The 16,930-nt window shown below is 47.7% G+C and overlaps 1 protein-coding gene across 1 annotated transcript in view; it reads right to left on the bottom strand.

Annotated features, from left to right (window-relative positions):
* Positions 1 to 16,930, bottom strand: part of LOC139233892 (SRC kinase signaling inhibitor 1-like) — a 363,645-nt gene that overhangs the window by 327,400 nt on the left and 19,315 nt on the right. Inside the window, exon 2 of the mRNA XM_070864537.1 lies at positions 10,365 to 10,427. Within this exon, the coding sequence (XP_070720638.1) occupies positions 10,365 to 10,427 (63 nt within the window). The remainder of the gene's footprint in view (positions 1 to 10,364; positions 10,428 to 16,930) is intronic.

Below are 16,930 nucleotides of genomic sequence, written 5' to 3'. Positions count from 1 at the left end.
GTGATTGTTCTTGTATTCTTAAAGCCACAGGGACCCTTGCCCAGAGATTGGGGCAGCCGATCGAGCGCCCTCCGTGCCAACACCGATATGCTCACAAATTATTATATTAATAATGACCGTGCACCTTTACATTGACAGATGGCAGGCACCCCAGACGGACAAGGAGCCAGGTGATTTAAAATCTCAGTGCTGGAGTTAACTATGTGGGGACCAGCTCTGGGAGCCCACAGACTTGGGTGCAGTTGCAAATCAGGCGAGCATGCAAGAGCAAGATTGCACACACAACATACATGTCAGCAAGTTCAGGTGAGTTTGGCCCTTACCTGGGACACAGCAGGTTATGAAGAAGCCATGGGCATCCACCCAGCACAATCCATCTCGGAGACAGTAGTGTTCGTTCTGGCAAAAACCTTTCTTTTTTTTTTACAAGAGAAACTCCTCCTTGTAGTAATTTATCCTTTGCACACAACGTCTGAAGCCTGTGTTTTTTGGGGAGGGAGGCTGTTGCACTGAACTCACAGCGCAGACAGGCTGTGAACGTCTTTCACAACACCGACCTTTGCAACGTGATATCACTGCATTCCTTAAAAAGGGGAGTGAGGTCTCGCCATGGTTACCGGCACTCCACCTGTCTTCACACACGCACACTGTGCCTTTCCCTCTGCACAGTATGAACTCGTCCTCTGCTATTGCAGCTGCCTCACACCAAAGCTTCGTGTACCTGCATCATGCTTTAACCCCCGGGCGTCTACTGCTCGATTGCACACCATGTCCTGCTCGTTTTATTTATTTGCAGTTCTGTTAAAATGAGTAAACAACTTTCCTTCAGGGGTTTCCCCCCTCTTCCCCCTCGGATAGATAAATATATATAAATATTTTTGTACGAGTGGTGAATCCCGGTGGCATCATTAATGAGATGAACGAGGAGGGAGTGACTAAGGTTCTCACTGAGCTGCTGAAATATCAGCTGATTCCAGCCTCTGCTCCACAGCTCTGCAGCCAGCCAATGACTGCTCACTGATTCCTCCCCATTCCCTTCCCTCCCTCTGCTATCAGCAGCTCAAACAGCAGCATCCTCTTCAGCCCGACTTCACACACTGGGCAAGATAACAAGAATTAAGAGCAGGGGGTCGGGGCACATCGTTACCCCTCCCCATCCCTGACCCCATCGCTGTCGCCCCCTCCCCATCCCTGACCCGACCATTACGCCTCCCCATCCCTGACCGCACCATTATCGCCCCCTCCCCATCCCTGACCCCATCGCTGTCACCCCCTCCCCATCCCTGACCCCACCATTATCGCCCCCTCCCCATCCCTGACCCCATCGCTGTCACCCCCTCCCCATCCCTGGCCCCACCATTATCGCCCCTCCCCATCCCTGACCCCATTGTCACCCCCTTCCATCCCTGACCCGACCATTACCCCTCCCCATCCCTGACCCCACCATTATCACCCCTCCCCATCCCTGACCCCATTGTCGCCCCCTTCCCATTCCTGACCCCACCATTACCTCTCCCCATCCCTGATCCCATCATTGCCGCCCCCTTCCCCATCTCCAGTCCCACCATTATCGCCCCTTCCCATCCCTGACCCCATTGTCGCCCCTTCTCCCATCCCCGATCACCCCTCCCCATCCTCAATCCCACTATTGTGACTCCAGCCCTATCCGTGATCCCATCATTGCCGGGCTGTCCTCCTACCATTGTCAAACTCTGAGCTTTCTTCCTAACTTTAACCCTTTAGTTCATCTCATTCAGGGGACAACAGGAGGCGCTCCCCTCGTCCAATCACTGACTGAATGTGGTCGGTTTACACCATTGCAGTTTTAGGGGAGTCGGTAGGGAGGGGTATTTAATGGCACTACACCTGTGCAGAAAGAATACATTCTTTTGAGAGATATATATATATATACATATATTTGAACTTCGCCTATCCCCCAAACCTTGACAATATGGCTCTCGGAAGCCCAGGCTTACTCACAGTCGGCAAAATAACCCTGTCTAAGAGTATCATATGTTGAACCAGTACACCTTCTTTGAAACCTGGTCCAGTGATCCTGGCCCACTATAGCAGCTGGACCAAAGCAACAGCATCCCTGCACAGAAATCACATACAAAGCTCCCTCTGTCCAGCCATGGCTCAGTGGTTAGCACACTCGCCTCTGAGTCAGACGGTTGTGGGTTCAAGTCCCACTCCACGAACTTGAGCACATAAATCTAGGCTGACACTCCCAGTGCAGTGCTGAGGGAGTGCTGCACTGTCGGAGGTGCCGCTTTTCGGATGAGATGTTAAACCGAGGCCCCGCCTGCTCTCTCAGGTGGACGTAAACGATCCCGTGGCACTATTTCGAAGAAGAGCAGAGAGAGGAGTTATCCCTGGTGTCCTGGCCAATATTTATCCCTCAATCAACATAACAAAAAAATAGATTATCTGGTCATTATCACATTGCTGTTTGTGGGAGCTTGCTGTGTGCAATTTTGGCTGCCACGTTTCCCACATTACAACAGTGGCTACACTCCAAAAGTACTTCATTAGCTGTAAAGTGCTTTGAGATGTCCGGTGGGCATGAAAGGCGCTATATAAATGCAAGTCTTTCTTTTAAACAGCAAGTGTTTCCCAACATGTATCCATGACACAAGCCCTTCTTTTACATTGCACAATATAAATATGGACCTGTGGCATAAACATCCAGTCATCTGACAAACTCCACCACAACCTTCAACACTTGGCAAACAAAAGGACATTTTATTTTCCATAACACAACTAGAAAAAGCAATTGTCAACTGCTGGTAGTAATAAGTGTTACTGTACGTAAATCACACCAAACAAAGTGACCGAGCAGCAGGAGTTAACTAGAACATTATCATTATTCCACTGATGCTGCAATAGCCTTTAAAGGGTGAAGGACCCATCATATAAGATGCCAAAGAGACAGATACTAAATATTACCTCTAGACTTGACTACTCCAACACACTCCTGGCTGGCCTCCCACATTCTACTCCACGTAAACTAGAGATGATCCAAAACTCGGCTGCCCCCGTGTCCCAACTCGCACCAAGTCCCGTTCGCCCATCACCCCTGTGCTCGCTGACCTCCTTTGGTTTCCGGTTAAGCAACGCTTCAATTTCAAAATTCTCACACTGGTTTTCAAATCCCTCCTTGGCCTCGCCCCCTCCCCATCGCTGTAATCTCCTCCAGCCCCACAACACCCCCCCTCCCCACCAAGATGTCTGCACTCCTCTAATTCTGATACAGGAATATCTTTTGCCCCCAATCAGAGCATCCAACTGTTTAGTAAATTATTCCAAGAGTTCTCACCTCCACTCACTATCCACATACCGTGTTGGTTCATGTGAAGAAGCATTTTGTGATATGTGTTTTAAGTTTGCCTTTTCCCAGTTTGAACCTGGGACCGTTTGTCCTACTCCCACAGTTTAGCCATGTCCAGATGTGCATTCTCTAATCTGTTGATTATATAGGCCAACAACTTCCATTTCGTTGTCAGCTGTGGCTCAATGGGCAGCACTCTCGCCTCTGAGTCAGAAGGTTGTGGGTTCGAGGCTCACTCTCGAGACTTGAGCACAAAAATCTAGGCTGACACTCCCAGTGTGGTGCTGAGGGAGCGCTGCACTGTTGGAGGTGCCGTCTTTCAGACGAGACGTTAAACCGAGGTCCAGTCTGCTCTCTCAGGTGGACATAAAAGATCCCACTGCACTATTTCAAAGAAGAGCAGGGGGGTACTGGCCAGTATTTATCCCTCAATCAACTTCACTAAAACAGATTATTTGGTCATTATCATATTGCTGTTTTTTTGAGCTTGCTGTGCACAAATTGGCTGCCACGTTTTCCACATTACAACAGTGACTACATTCCAAAAGTACTTAATTGGCTGTAAAGCGCTTTAAGACGTTCAGTGGTCGACAAAGACGCTATAGAAATCTTTTATATAGCGCCTTTAACATAGTAAAATGCCCCAAGGCCCTTTACAGGAGCGTAACCAGACAATAAAATTGACACCAAGCCAAAGAAGAAGACATTATGAGAGGTGAGGTAGATTTTTACGAGTGTCTTTAAGGAGCAGAGGGAGGTGGAGAGGTTTTGTGAGGGAATTCTAGAGCTTAGAGCTGAAGGCACGGCTGCCAATGGTGGGACGAAGGAATTCAGGGACGCACAAGAGGCCAGAATTGGAGGTGTGCAGAGTTCTCGAAGGGTTGTAGGGCTGGAGGAGGTTGCAGAGATTGGGAGGAACGAGGCCATGGAAGGATTTGAAAACAAGGATGAGAATTTTCAATTACTCCATGTAGCCCCTCTCAGTCTCAAGGCCAAGAAGACCGAGTTTTTGTGATCTTTCTTCATAACTCCTCGAGTCCGCTGATGTCAGAGGGTCAAAGTTAGGCAAGGCCAAGAGCATCAGAACAACTTCCTTTGGTTGAAAAATGTCAAGGAAGAATTAACATCTTTTAAATTTATCACGTTTTCTATTATTGTTTAATAGAACAACAACAATAACAACAACTTATATTTATATAGCACCCTTAACGTAGTGAAATGTCCCAAGGCGTTTCACAGAGTATTATGAGATAAAAGATGTGATACTGAGCCACATAATTAAGGGGGGTGACCAAAAGCTCAGTTAAAGAGGTAGGTTTTAAGGAGTGTCTTGAAGGAGGAAAGAGAGGTAGAGAGGCGGAGAGGTTTAGGCAGGGAGTTCCAGAGCTTAGGGCCTAGGCAACAGAAGGCACGGCCACCGATGATTGAGCAATTATAATCAGGGATGCTCAAGAGGACAGAATTAGAGGAGCGCAGACATCTCGGGGGGTTGTGGGGCAGAGGAGATTATAGAGATAGGGAGGGGGCGAGGCCTCTATGGAGGGATTTGTAAACAAGGATGTGAATTTTGAAATCAAGGCGTTGCTGAACCGGAAGCCAATGTAGGTCAGCGAGCACAGGGGTGATGGGTGAGCGGGACTTGGTGCGAGTTTTGGATCACCTCTAGTTTATATAGGGTAGAACATGGGAGGTCGGCCAGGAGTACATTGGAGTAGTCAAGTCGAGAGGTAACAAAGGCACGGATGAGGGCTTCAGCAGCGGATGAGCTGAGGCAGGGGCGGAGACGGGCAATGTTACGGAGGTGGGAATAGCCGTTCTTAGTTATGCTGCGGGTATGTTGTCGGGAGCTCATTTCAGGGTCAAATATGACTCCAAGGTTGCAAACAGTCTGGTTCAGCCTCAGACAGAAGTTGCGGAGGGGGATGGAGTCAGTGGCTTGGAACGGAGTTCGTGGCGGGGTCCAAAAACAATGGCTTCGGTCTTCCCAATATTCAAGGTCAAGACCATCTAAAGAACTTCCTTTGGTTGAAAAATTTCAAGGAAGAATTAAATCCTTTAAATTTATCATGTTTTCTATTATTGTTTAATAGAAAATAATAATAGAGTGCCGATGACATGAGAAGAATGGGGACTCAGAGGGTGATTGAGCCCAGCAGTCTAAGGGAATTGAATTAATACCTGAGGCGATGTGAGCTCAGTGAGTTGATACAGCGAGCAACTGGGGCTGTTCTTGTTAAGAGAGCGGAGATTATAGGGTGATTTGATGGAGTGACTTAAAATTACGAAGAGATGAGACATTGTGGATAGAATCAAATGGGTTCCAGTAATTAAGGGGTTTATAACAAGGAACATGGATAGAAGATTAAAGCAAAAGGTTTATGAGAGAGTAGCATGGAGGTTGTTGAACGTACTACTGGAGGTAGTGATTGAAGCAGAGATTGTCAAAATTTTAACGGGAACGGTAGCATAGCAGTTATATTACTGGATGAGTAATCCAGAGACCTGGATTAATGATCTGGAGACGTGAATTCAAATCCCACCACGGCAGCTGGGGAATTTAAATTCAGTTAATTAAATAAATCTGGAATATAAAAGCTAGCATCAGTAATGGTGACCATGAAACTACCAGATTGTTGTAAAAACCCATCTGGTTCACTGATGTCCTTTAGGGAAGGAAATCTGCCATCCTTACCTGGTCTGGGCCTATATGTGACTCCAGACCCACAGCAATGTGGTTGACTCTTAACTGCCCTCTGAAATGGTCCAGTGAGACACTCAGTTATGCCAAACTAATGGGTAAACCTAAAGACAGCAGTGCGAAGATAATTTCTCTGTGAACCTTTTACAGGTTCACTGAATATCTTGACTTCATCTCAAGAGGGAAGTAAAAGCGACTGGTGTCGGCAACACAATTTATTGGTGGCTGCTTCAGAGAGGAGGATGCCAGGAGTCACCTTTGCTTGTGGAAGCGGGACTGAGCAAGAGGAATGGGAAGTGAGGTAATGAGGAGGAATAATTTTAAAGGGAGGAAAAAAATAAACGTAAACTGAAACAGTTGGGTTTTCAATAATCAGTCTATGTTAGGAACATAATACCACAAGAAATAGGAGCAGGGGTTGGCCATTTGACCCCTCAAGCCTGCTCCGCCATTCAATAAGATAATTTCTGATCTGATCTTGGGCTCAGCTCCACTTCCCAGCCCTCTCCCCATAACCCTGCACTCCATTATCGTTCAAAAATCTGTCTATCTCCACCTTAAATATATTCAATGACCCAGCCTCCACAGCTCTCTGGGGTAGGGAATTCCAAAGATTCACGACCCTCTGAGAGTAGAAATTCCTCCTCATCTCAGTTCTAAATGGGCGACCCCTTATTCTGAAACCATGCCCCCTAGTTCTAGATTCCCCCACGAGGGAAACATCCTCTCTGTATCTACCCTGTCGAGCCCCCTCAGTATCTTATATGTTTTAGTAAGATCAGCTCTCATTCCTCTAAACTCCAATGAGTACAGGCCCAAACTGCTCAACCTTTCTTCATAAGAAAACCCCTTCATCTCAGGAATTAACCTCGTGAACCTTTTCTGAACTGGCTCCAAAGCAAGTATTTCCTTCTTTAAATAAGGAGACCAAAACTGTACGCAGTACTCCAGGTGTGGTCTCACCAATACCCTGTACATGTTCCCACTTTACAATGCTTACTTTACAGACACAATTAAGATGTTTAGTCCCGTCACTGATTAACTTCACCCATTTTAGGAACTTGACTACTTTGTTGTTGACATTCAGCTCAGAGTTGCCCCTTTCAGCCAACCTCAGAACTGGGAGAAAAGATACAGTGGGTACAAGAGCAGGGGAGAGGTTGATGGATCGCTCACATTTTGACCCCTTCAAAACCTCTCCAAGCAAGGCTCGAGTCAGGAGTGTGATGGGCACAGCCGCAAGCAACACTCCAGGGGTGCGACACCATTCAGAATACAGCAGTTCCCGGGATCAGTGTCCCTGCTGCTGGACTCAAGGTCCATCCCCTCCACCACAGCCAATGTGGCTGCTTCATGCAAACCTCTACAGGATGCTCTGCAGCAACTCACCAAGATCACATCGAGAGACCCTCCTTAACCTGCGACCTCCACCATCGAGAAGGACAAGAGCAGCAATGTTATGGAAGCATCTTCACTCTCCAGGTCGCACTCCATCCTGACATGGACATATATCACTGCTCTTTCATAGTCATTGGGTCAATAATGCTGGAATTCCCTATTTAACACCATTGTGGGAACACCATCACCAGAAAGAGTGGAGCAGGTCAAGGAGAAGGCCCACCACAATCACCTTCTCAGGACAACCAGAGACGGGCAATAAAAGCCATCTTCCCACAAAATGCCCACATCCCGAGTACAAATAATGAAATTTTGAAGAACTTTAACAGATTAGAATGTCAAGAGCAGTTCACCTTGTAGTTAGAACATAAGAAATAGGAGCAGGGGTAGGCCATACAGCCTCTTTATTCCCTTCACTATTAAGCCAGATTACCTGAAGGTGTTGGGAATATGGTTCGGAGCGGACGGGGCGTGCGCCAAAAACTGGGAAGAGCGTACCGCCAAAGTGAAACAAAAACTGGGATGGTGGAAGCAGCGCTCCCTCTCCATCACAGGAAAGAACCTGGTCATCAGGAGTGAGGTGCTCTCGGTGTTGTTGTACGTGGCGCAGGTCTGGCCTATCTCACGCTCCTGTGCTGCGGCAGTCACCCGGGCCATCTTCCACTTTGTCTGGAGGTCCAAAATGGACCATGTCCGCAGAGACACGATGTACAAATCTCTGGACAATGAAGGAAAGGATGTTCCGAACGTGGCCTTGTGTGCAGCTGCATCAAGCTGTGCATAGACCCTTCATACGCAAACATCAAGTGTCACTACGTGCTAAGGTTCTACCTGTCCCCGGTGTTGCGAAGGATGGGTCTGGCCAGGCTGCCGCGAAACGCCCCCACCAGTTGCACCATGCCTGTCCACCTGTCCTTCGTGGAAAAGTTTTTCAGAAAAAAACCCTTTGACCACAAGGCCATAAAGCAGTGGTCGGCACGTAAGGTCCTGGACGTCCTACGAAAGAAGGAGAGGGTGGACCCTGTCGGGTGGTTCCCCGAGCAGATTGTCGAACTCGTCTGGCAGAACGTCTCATCGCCAGAGCTTTCACACAAGCACCAAGACGTAGCTTGGTTGGCGGTGAGAAGGGCCCTACCCATCAGATCCTTCATGCACAGCCGGGGTTTCAGAGACACGGCACTCTGCCCCCGAGTTGGCTGTGGTGCGGACGAGACAGTCATCCATCTCCTTTAGGATTGCCCCTTTGCAAGGCAGGTCTGGATGGAGATGCAGTGGTTGCTGTCGAGGTTCATCCCAAGCAGCTCCATAACACAGGACTCTGTGCTCTACGGGCTGTTCCCAGGGACACACACCGAGACAGACATCATCTGCTGCTGGAGAGCCATCAACTCGCACTTTGGTCTTGCCGAAACTTGCTGGTCTTCCAGAGCAAGGAGATGTCCACGTCTGTGTGTTGCAGACTGGCGCAATCCAAGATCCAGGAGTACGTGCTGAGGGATGCACTAAAAATTGGTGCAGTCGCCGCAAAGGTACGGTGGGGAAGAGCCACAGTTTAAAGCCCTTCCGCCACGATAAACCCAGGGGCTGGAATCAGTATAAAACTCCCCTCGGGCTGTACTTGTAAACTTTTTGTATACATAGAGCACCATGATCTGAAAAAACCTATGTAGTGCCATGTATAATGCAAGTTCTGTTTAGTAATGTATGTTGCAAAGAAATGTAACTGTACTCTCACCCATTCCGTGTACCGTATAGTGCCACTAGTAAAGTAATATGATGACTGTATTACAATGTATCCTGGATTGTACTGAAATGTACCTCAAAATGTAAAGCAAGCACATCTACTGAACGGAACTGCCGTCAGCAACCAAATGTATTGTATGGAATTGCTGACCGCATCCAAATGTACTGAACTGTCTTCCAATGTCTTGTGCAAATTTTTATATAAAAAAAGCATATTTTGAAATTTAAAAAAAAATACAGCCTCTTGAGCTTGCTCCGCCATTCAATAAGATCATGGCTGATCTTCTACCTCAACTCCACTTTCTCGCCTGATCTCCACATCCCTTGAATCCCTCAGTGTCCACAAATCTGTTGCTCTCCATCTTGAATATACTCAACGATGAGCATCCACAGCTCTCTGGGGCAGAGAATTCTAAACATTCACAACCCTTTGACTTAAGAAATTTCTCCTCATCTCAGCTCGATATGGCTGACCCACTATTCTGAGGTTGCGACCACTAGTTCTAGACTCTCCAGTCAGGGAAACATCCTCCCAGATCAGGATCAGAAGACCCTCCTAGATCTGAGCTCACTTGGATGGAGTGTTCAATTTCAACCTTCTACACAGCGACACAGTAAAATACTCACAATGACAACTAGAGTATTCAAAATATTCCAAATTTGGAAAGGGGCTTGCCCAAGTGTCCTTTCTGGGGCAAATATGGTAAGGAATAAAGTATTTTAGAGTGTAGCAGTGGATTTTAACCCCAAAGTAAATTTAACATGAAAAGCCCATGGATATTGTGCTCAGAGAATCATAGAATGGTTACAGCACAGAAGGAGGCCATTCGGCCCGTCGGGCCCGTGCCAGCTAATACTCTCAACTTCTTAATTGGATGTCCATACACGGTACTCAATGGAACAATTTCAATACTAATTCCACGAGTTTTAGAACATTGAAGGTTTGGATAGAAAAGCAGAACTTTGATGCGGATAATTCTGCTTCAAACACACTGGATGCCATCCTGGAGTGCTTTCATCCTGAGTTTGGTGAATCTTCCCCAACTGCCTGTGGCTGCAATCTTGGTTAAACTCCAATATTTCCCAGTGCAGATCTCACCCCCCCTCCTCCCCAAACATGACCACAAGCTGTTCCCTCCAGCCACCAGTCAAGTCTCCCTTTCAGTCCCCACTTTTCGCAATAATCTCACTTACCTTGGCCTCGATCTTGTTCCCGCCGTCCCTGAACTCACAGGCACTCCAAGCCTCGAAGCCCTGCTGTAAGAAACATTCAAAGCTTTGAAGCAGAAAAGGTCAGGTATCATTACAACGTCAACTATAGAAACACACTGCATTAAATTAACCCAAGTTCAAAGACCAAGCTCATTCAGGGAGTGCAACGAAGATTCACCAGACTGATTCCTGGGATGTGGGGGGGGGGGGATTGTCCTATGAGGAGAGATTAAGTAGACTAGGCCTATATTCTCTGGAGTTTAGAAGAATGAGAGGCAATCTAATTGAAACATACAACATTCTTACAGGACTTGACAGGGTAGATGCAGGGATGATGTTTCCCCCTGGCTGGGGAGTCTAGAACCAGGGGTCACCGTCTCAGAATAAGGGGTCGGCCATTTAGGACTGAGATGAGGAGAAATGTCTTCACTCAGAGGGTGGTGAATCTTTGGAATTCTCTACCCCAGAGGTCTGTGCATGCTCAGTCTTTGAGTATATTCAAGACAGAGATCGATAGATTTTTGGATATTAAGGGAATCAAGGGATATGGGGACAGTGCAGGAAAGTGGAGTTGAGGTAGAAGATCAGCCATGATCTCATTGAATGGTGGAGCAGGTTCGAAGGGCCGAATGGCTTACTCCTGCTCCTAATTCTTATGTTCTTATGTCACCTGCTACTGTCCAAAAACAATCCTGGGACCAGAAATTATATTTGCTGCATTGCATGAATTCCCCCCCGCCCCCACCGACCAATGAACCAACAGCTTCCACGTGTGCCAATTGGAATCTAACACCATTCAAATTTCCAACAGGTAGGGCACATTATTCTGGTAACAGCTGTGTCTCTTGAACATGGCTGGTGTCCATGCAGGGTGGGAATGGCCATATGGAAAGATCGGGAGATTATCCCAAGTGTTCCCATGAATGGTTCCATTATTATCAGGGCATTCAGACATAAGAAATAAGAGCAGGAGTAGGCCATTCGGCCCTTCGAGCCTGCTCTGCCATTCAATGAGATCATGGCTGAACTTCTACCTCAACTCCACCTTCCTGCACTATCACCATATCCCTTAATTCCCTTTGTTCCCAAATAATTATCGACCTCTGATTTGAATATACTCAACGATTCAACGACTGAGCATCCTCAGCTCTCTGGGGCAGAGAATTCCAAAGATTCACAACCCTCTGAGTGAGGAAATTCCTCTTCATCTCAGTCCTAAATGGCCGACCCTTTATTCTGAGATTGTGTGAACCCTGATTCTAGATTTCCCAGGCAGGGGAAACATCATCCCAGCATTAACCCTGTCAAGCCTCTTAAGAATGTTACATGTTTCAATTAGATCACAACTCATTCTTCTAAACTGTAGGAAATAGAGGTGTAGTCTACTCAATCTCTAATCATAGGACAATCCCCCCATCCCAGGAACCAGTCTAGTGAACCTTTGTTGCACTCCCTCTATGGCAAGTATATCCTTCCTTAGGTAAGGAGACCAGAACTGTACACAATACTCCAGGCGTGGCCTCATCAATGCCCTGTGTAATTGCAGTAAGACGTCTTTACTCTTATACTCTAATCCCTTTGTAACAAAAGCTAACATACCATTTGCTTTCCTAATTGCTTGCTATAGCTGCATGTTAACTTTCTGTGATTCATGTACAAGGTCCCTCTGAATGCCAACATTTCCCAGTCTCTCACCATTCAAAAAATATTATTTTTTGTTTCTCCTGCCAAAGTGGATAACTTCATGCTTCCTCACATTGTATTCCATTTGCCATGCCCTTGCCCACTCAGTCAACCTGTCTATAGCTCTCTACAGACTCTTTGTGTCCTCCTCACAGCTTACTTTCCCGCCTAACTTTGTATCATCAGCAAAATTGGATACATTACACTCAGTCTCTTCATTTAAGTCATTAATATAGATTGAAAGTAGCTGAGGCCCAAGCACCGATCCTTGCGGTACCCCCTGCTAGTTACAGCCTGCCAAGCCTGTTCTGCTTGGGGAAAGCTTAGACATAAAGCATCGATTCCCAGGGGGCCATGTATAAAGTTCAAATTGACGTTCCCATTAAATTGCAGATATATCAAATTGCCGATACCAACATCTAGCTGTTCTGATTCAGCATTTATCCACCAATGAGGCATAAGGCGTTAAGAAGAATCCTCTCCAAACCTTCAAGCCCCCCAAATTCAACTGGACCAAACACTAATTAGAATATAAGCACAAAATGAATTGTGTTGTTTGAACTTTTGAGGGCTTGCGATTGATGAGCCACAGTTTGGCCACTCCTGGTCAGAAGATTAGTTATCTCTGGATCATAAACCCTAGAATTCCCTCACCTTAATTGATTTTTCTTTCACCGTTTCAACACAAGATCCTTTTGTGCCTCTCAAACATTGTATACAACAACTTGCAATTATATGGCACCTTTAACGTAGTACAAACATCCCAAGGCGCTTCACAGAGCAGGATCGAGGGGCCAAATGGCTGACTCCTCCAGTTTCTGATGTTCTTATTTCCTATTTCTTATTTTCACAGGAGTGTTATTAGACACCGAGCCACATAAGGAGAAATTAGGGCAGGTGACCAAAAACTTGGTTAAAGAGGGAGGTATTAAGGAGCAACTTAAAGGAGGAAAGAGAGGTAGAGAGGTAGAGAGGTGGAGAGGTTTAGGGAGGGAGTTCCGGAGCTTGGGGTCCAGGCAGCTGAAGGCATGGCCACCGATGGCGGAGCGATTAAAATCGGGGATGCTCAAGAGACCAGAATTGGAGGAGTGCAGAGATCTCGGAGGGTTGTGGGGCTGGAGGAGTTTACAGAGATGGGGAGGGGCGAGACCAGGGAGGATGTTCAATTTGACAAATAGCATTAAGCGACGAGACTATGCAAAGTGACTGCCTCAGGTCAGAAAGAACGATGACGATTCCCCGTGAAGCTGCAATCAATGGGTTTATCACAAAGCCTCAAGGAATTGGTCCTTTCATGATTCTGTATGCTTTCCTTCAGCTGTGACTCAGTGGGTAGCACACCCGCCTCTGAGTCAGAAGGTTGTGGTTTCAACTCCTTCTCCAGGGACTTGAGCACAAAAATCTAGGCTGACGCTCCCAATGCAGTGCTGAGGGAGTGCTGCACTGTCGGAGGTGCCGTCTTTTGAATGAGACATTAAACCGAGGCCCCATCTGCCCTCTCAGGTGGATATGAAAGATCCCATGACACTATTTCGAAGAGCAGGGGAGTTATCCCCGGTGTCCCGGCCAATATTTATCCCTCAATCAACATAACAAAAAGAGATTATCTGGTCATTATCACATTGCTGTTTGTGGAAGTTTGCTGTGCGCAAATTGGCTGCGGAGTTTCTTATATTACAACAGTAACTACAACAGTAACTACAAAAGCGCTTTACCACATTGGCTGTAAAGCGCTTTGAGATGTCCGGTGGTTGTGAAAGGCGCTCTATAGATGCAAGTCTTTCTTTTGTTCGTTCCTGAGATGTGGGCGTCGTTGACAAGGCTGGCATTTATTGCCCATCCCTAATCGCCTTTGAGAAGGCGGTGGTGAGCCGCCTTCTTCAACAGCAGCGTCAACCACATTGCTGTGGGTCTGGAGTCACGTATAGGCCAGACCACGTAAGGATGGCAGATTTCCTTCCCTAAAGGCAATGAAAGACTTACATTTATATAGCGACCTTCATGACCACCAGCTGTCTCAAAGCTGAGTGAACCAGATGAGTCTTTAACAACCATTTTATCACCATTACTGATGCCAGCTTTCTTTTTAAAAACAGATTTATTTAATTAAGTGAATTTAAGTTCCACAGCTGGTGGGATTTGAACATGATGTCTCTGGATTAGCCCAGGCCTCTGGATTACTAGCCCAGTAACATAACGTTACGCTTCCGTACCCCATTGTGCTTATGATGCTGCGATGAACGTCTGACCGAGAGAATCCTCACAAACGGGGGTGCGGGATGGAGGGGAGAGTGGTGGAGGTGGGGGCGGAAAAACCCAGGGCGCGGGACAGGAGGGGCCACATTGCAGCGGAGGTCTGGGGGGGGGCTTAGTGTGTTGGAGGGGCGGGCCTGGGGGCTCTGTGCCTCGGTGTGGGGAGTGTTCAGAGTGGGGTGGACGGGTTGACTGCGCAGATGGCGGTTGGTGGATGTGGTGTGGTTAGCGTCGCGGGAGCATGGCTCCGGGGTGGCCGGGGCTGGGGGCTCGACATCCGGGGGTGTTCGGCATTTGGGAAGGATTCTGACGGGACGGGGTGGGTTGGGTGCGGGGGGAGTGTTCCCGGTGTTGGGTGGATCCGGAGCCGGTGGGGGGCATTCTCTTGGGATGGGGGATGGGCTGTTTGGGACTGGGATTGGGAGAGACTTCTTCACTCGGGGACTTGTTGGCCTGTTGGGTTCCCTGCCGCGGAGAGTTGTTGATGCCAGTTCATTGGATGTGTTTGGGAGGGAGTTGGATGTGGTCCTTGCGGCTGGGGGTGTTGGGAGGAGTGGAGGGGGGGGTGGGGGGGAGGTGCTGGGGTGGGTGATCAGCCATGATCTTGTTGAATGGCGGTGCAGGCTCCAAGGGCCGAATGGCCTACTCCTGCACCTATTTTCTATGTTTCTATGTTTCTAAACACATCGACAATTCTGGTGCACAGAGACCGCAGAAAGTCTGACCTCTTATTGAGGATCAATGTAGCGGAGGAAATTGGTGAGAAAATATAAGCATCAAAAATGAATTTTACTTATTAAAAAGCCACAACCCCATTGACTGGGGAGGTTTAGGCACCGTGACCAGATGCCCGTCACTAACAGGCACAGAGGGTATGGTTGGCAAGGTCTGGTGCAGCATGAGGCAGTGGTGCACAGGTTCCAACCCCCTCACTCCATTGAAGTCATGATTCCAGCCACAATCGTGTGTAGGTGGGGTGAACAGTGGGGCAGGGGGTGGGGGGTAGGGGTGGGGTGAGAAGGAGGAGAGCGCCCCAATCTGCCCTAATGCAAGTCAGCAGTTTGTGGGTTTAAGAACATAAGAAATAGGAGCAGGAGTCCGGTCATTTGGCCCCTCAAGCCTGCTCCGCCATTCAATAAGATCATGGCTGATCTTGCCTGAACTATCCCCACATCCCTTGATTGGCTTAATATTTAAGCCCCACTCCAGAGACTTGAGCACAGAATCCAGGCTGACACTCCCAGTGCAATACTGAGGGAGTGCCGCACTGTCGGAGGTGCCGTCTTTCGGATGAAACGTTAAACCGAGGCCCTCTCAAGTGGACAAAAAAGATCCCACGGCACTATTTGAAGAAGAGCAGGGGAGTTATCCCCGATGTCCTGGGACCAATATTTATCCCTCAACTGACATCTTAAAAACAGATTATCTGGTCGTTATCATATTACTGTGTGTGGGAGCTTGCTGTGCGCAAATTGACTGCCGCGTTTCCCACATTACAACAGTGACTACACTGCAAAGGTTTGTCATCATCTGTAAAGTGCTTTGGGGCATCCTGAGGTTGTGAAAGGCGCTATCTAAATGTAAGTCTTTCCTTTACTGGCAGCTGCCTTTTGAACATTTTTGATGGAGGCTTGGGAGCAGGTCATTCAATCATTCTCCCAGTTATTTTTGCCGTGTGGCTCAGGGAGTCTTTTATAAAGTTGAAGACATTCAGACGCTCAAAAATATATATTTTCTTTTCCAATTACCTTTACCCCTTCGCTCCTGAAAGCATCGTCTAGTCTTAATTATGATAATATCAAGAATGCTGCAAATCAGCTCATGACCATTGGTGCAGTGATAGGTGCCAATCACAGGGGTCCTCAGCCCATCCCACTGAACGTGGGACTGCCATTGCAAGCCTCACCCACCGACGAGCATCTTGCCTTTAACTACCCCAAAGCCTGCACAGAGAAGCATTGTCGCAACAGCACGTCTCCCACAGCACAGCATTCTGGTCTCCTTGCAACCTCCCACCACTGAGGACCATCTTGGTTTTGCAAACCCTCTGAGTATAGAATCATAGAATGGTTACAGCACAGAAGGTGGCCATTCGGCCCGTCGAGCCCGTGCCGGCTCTCTGCAAGAGCATTTAGCTAGTCGTCCCCCCGCCCGCCCTTTCCCCTTAGCCCTGCAAAATGTTTTCTTTCAGGTACTTATCCAATTCCCTCTTGAAAGCCACGATTGAGTCTGCCTCCACCACCCTTTCAGGCCGTGCATTCCAGATCCTAACCACTCGCTACGTAAAATAGTTTTCCCCTCATGTCGCCTTTGGTTCATCTGCCAATCACCTTAAATTTGAGTCCTCTGGTTCTCAGTCCTTCTGCCAATGGGAACAGTTTCTCTCTATCTACTCTGCCCAGACCCCTCATGATTTTGATCAAATCTCCTCTCAACCTTCACTGTTCTAAGGACAACAAATCCAGCTTCCCCAGTCTAACCACATAATTTCTCATCACCAACACCCTGTTCCGCCAGAGGGACACATACAAGGCATCGTGGCAACACCCTCGCTCCAAACACTGGCACCTGCTTGACTATGTCATCGTCCGAGCCAGGGATCGCAAGGATGT

The sequence above is a fragment of the Pristiophorus japonicus genome, chromosome 21 (assembly GCF_044704955.1).
Source record: "Pristiophorus japonicus isolate sPriJap1 chromosome 21, sPriJap1.hap1, whole genome shotgun sequence".
NCBI lineage: Eukaryota > Metazoa > Chordata > Chondrichthyes > Pristiophoridae > Pristiophorus > Pristiophorus japonicus.
This window is presented reverse-complemented; position numbering and strand designations above follow the sequence as displayed.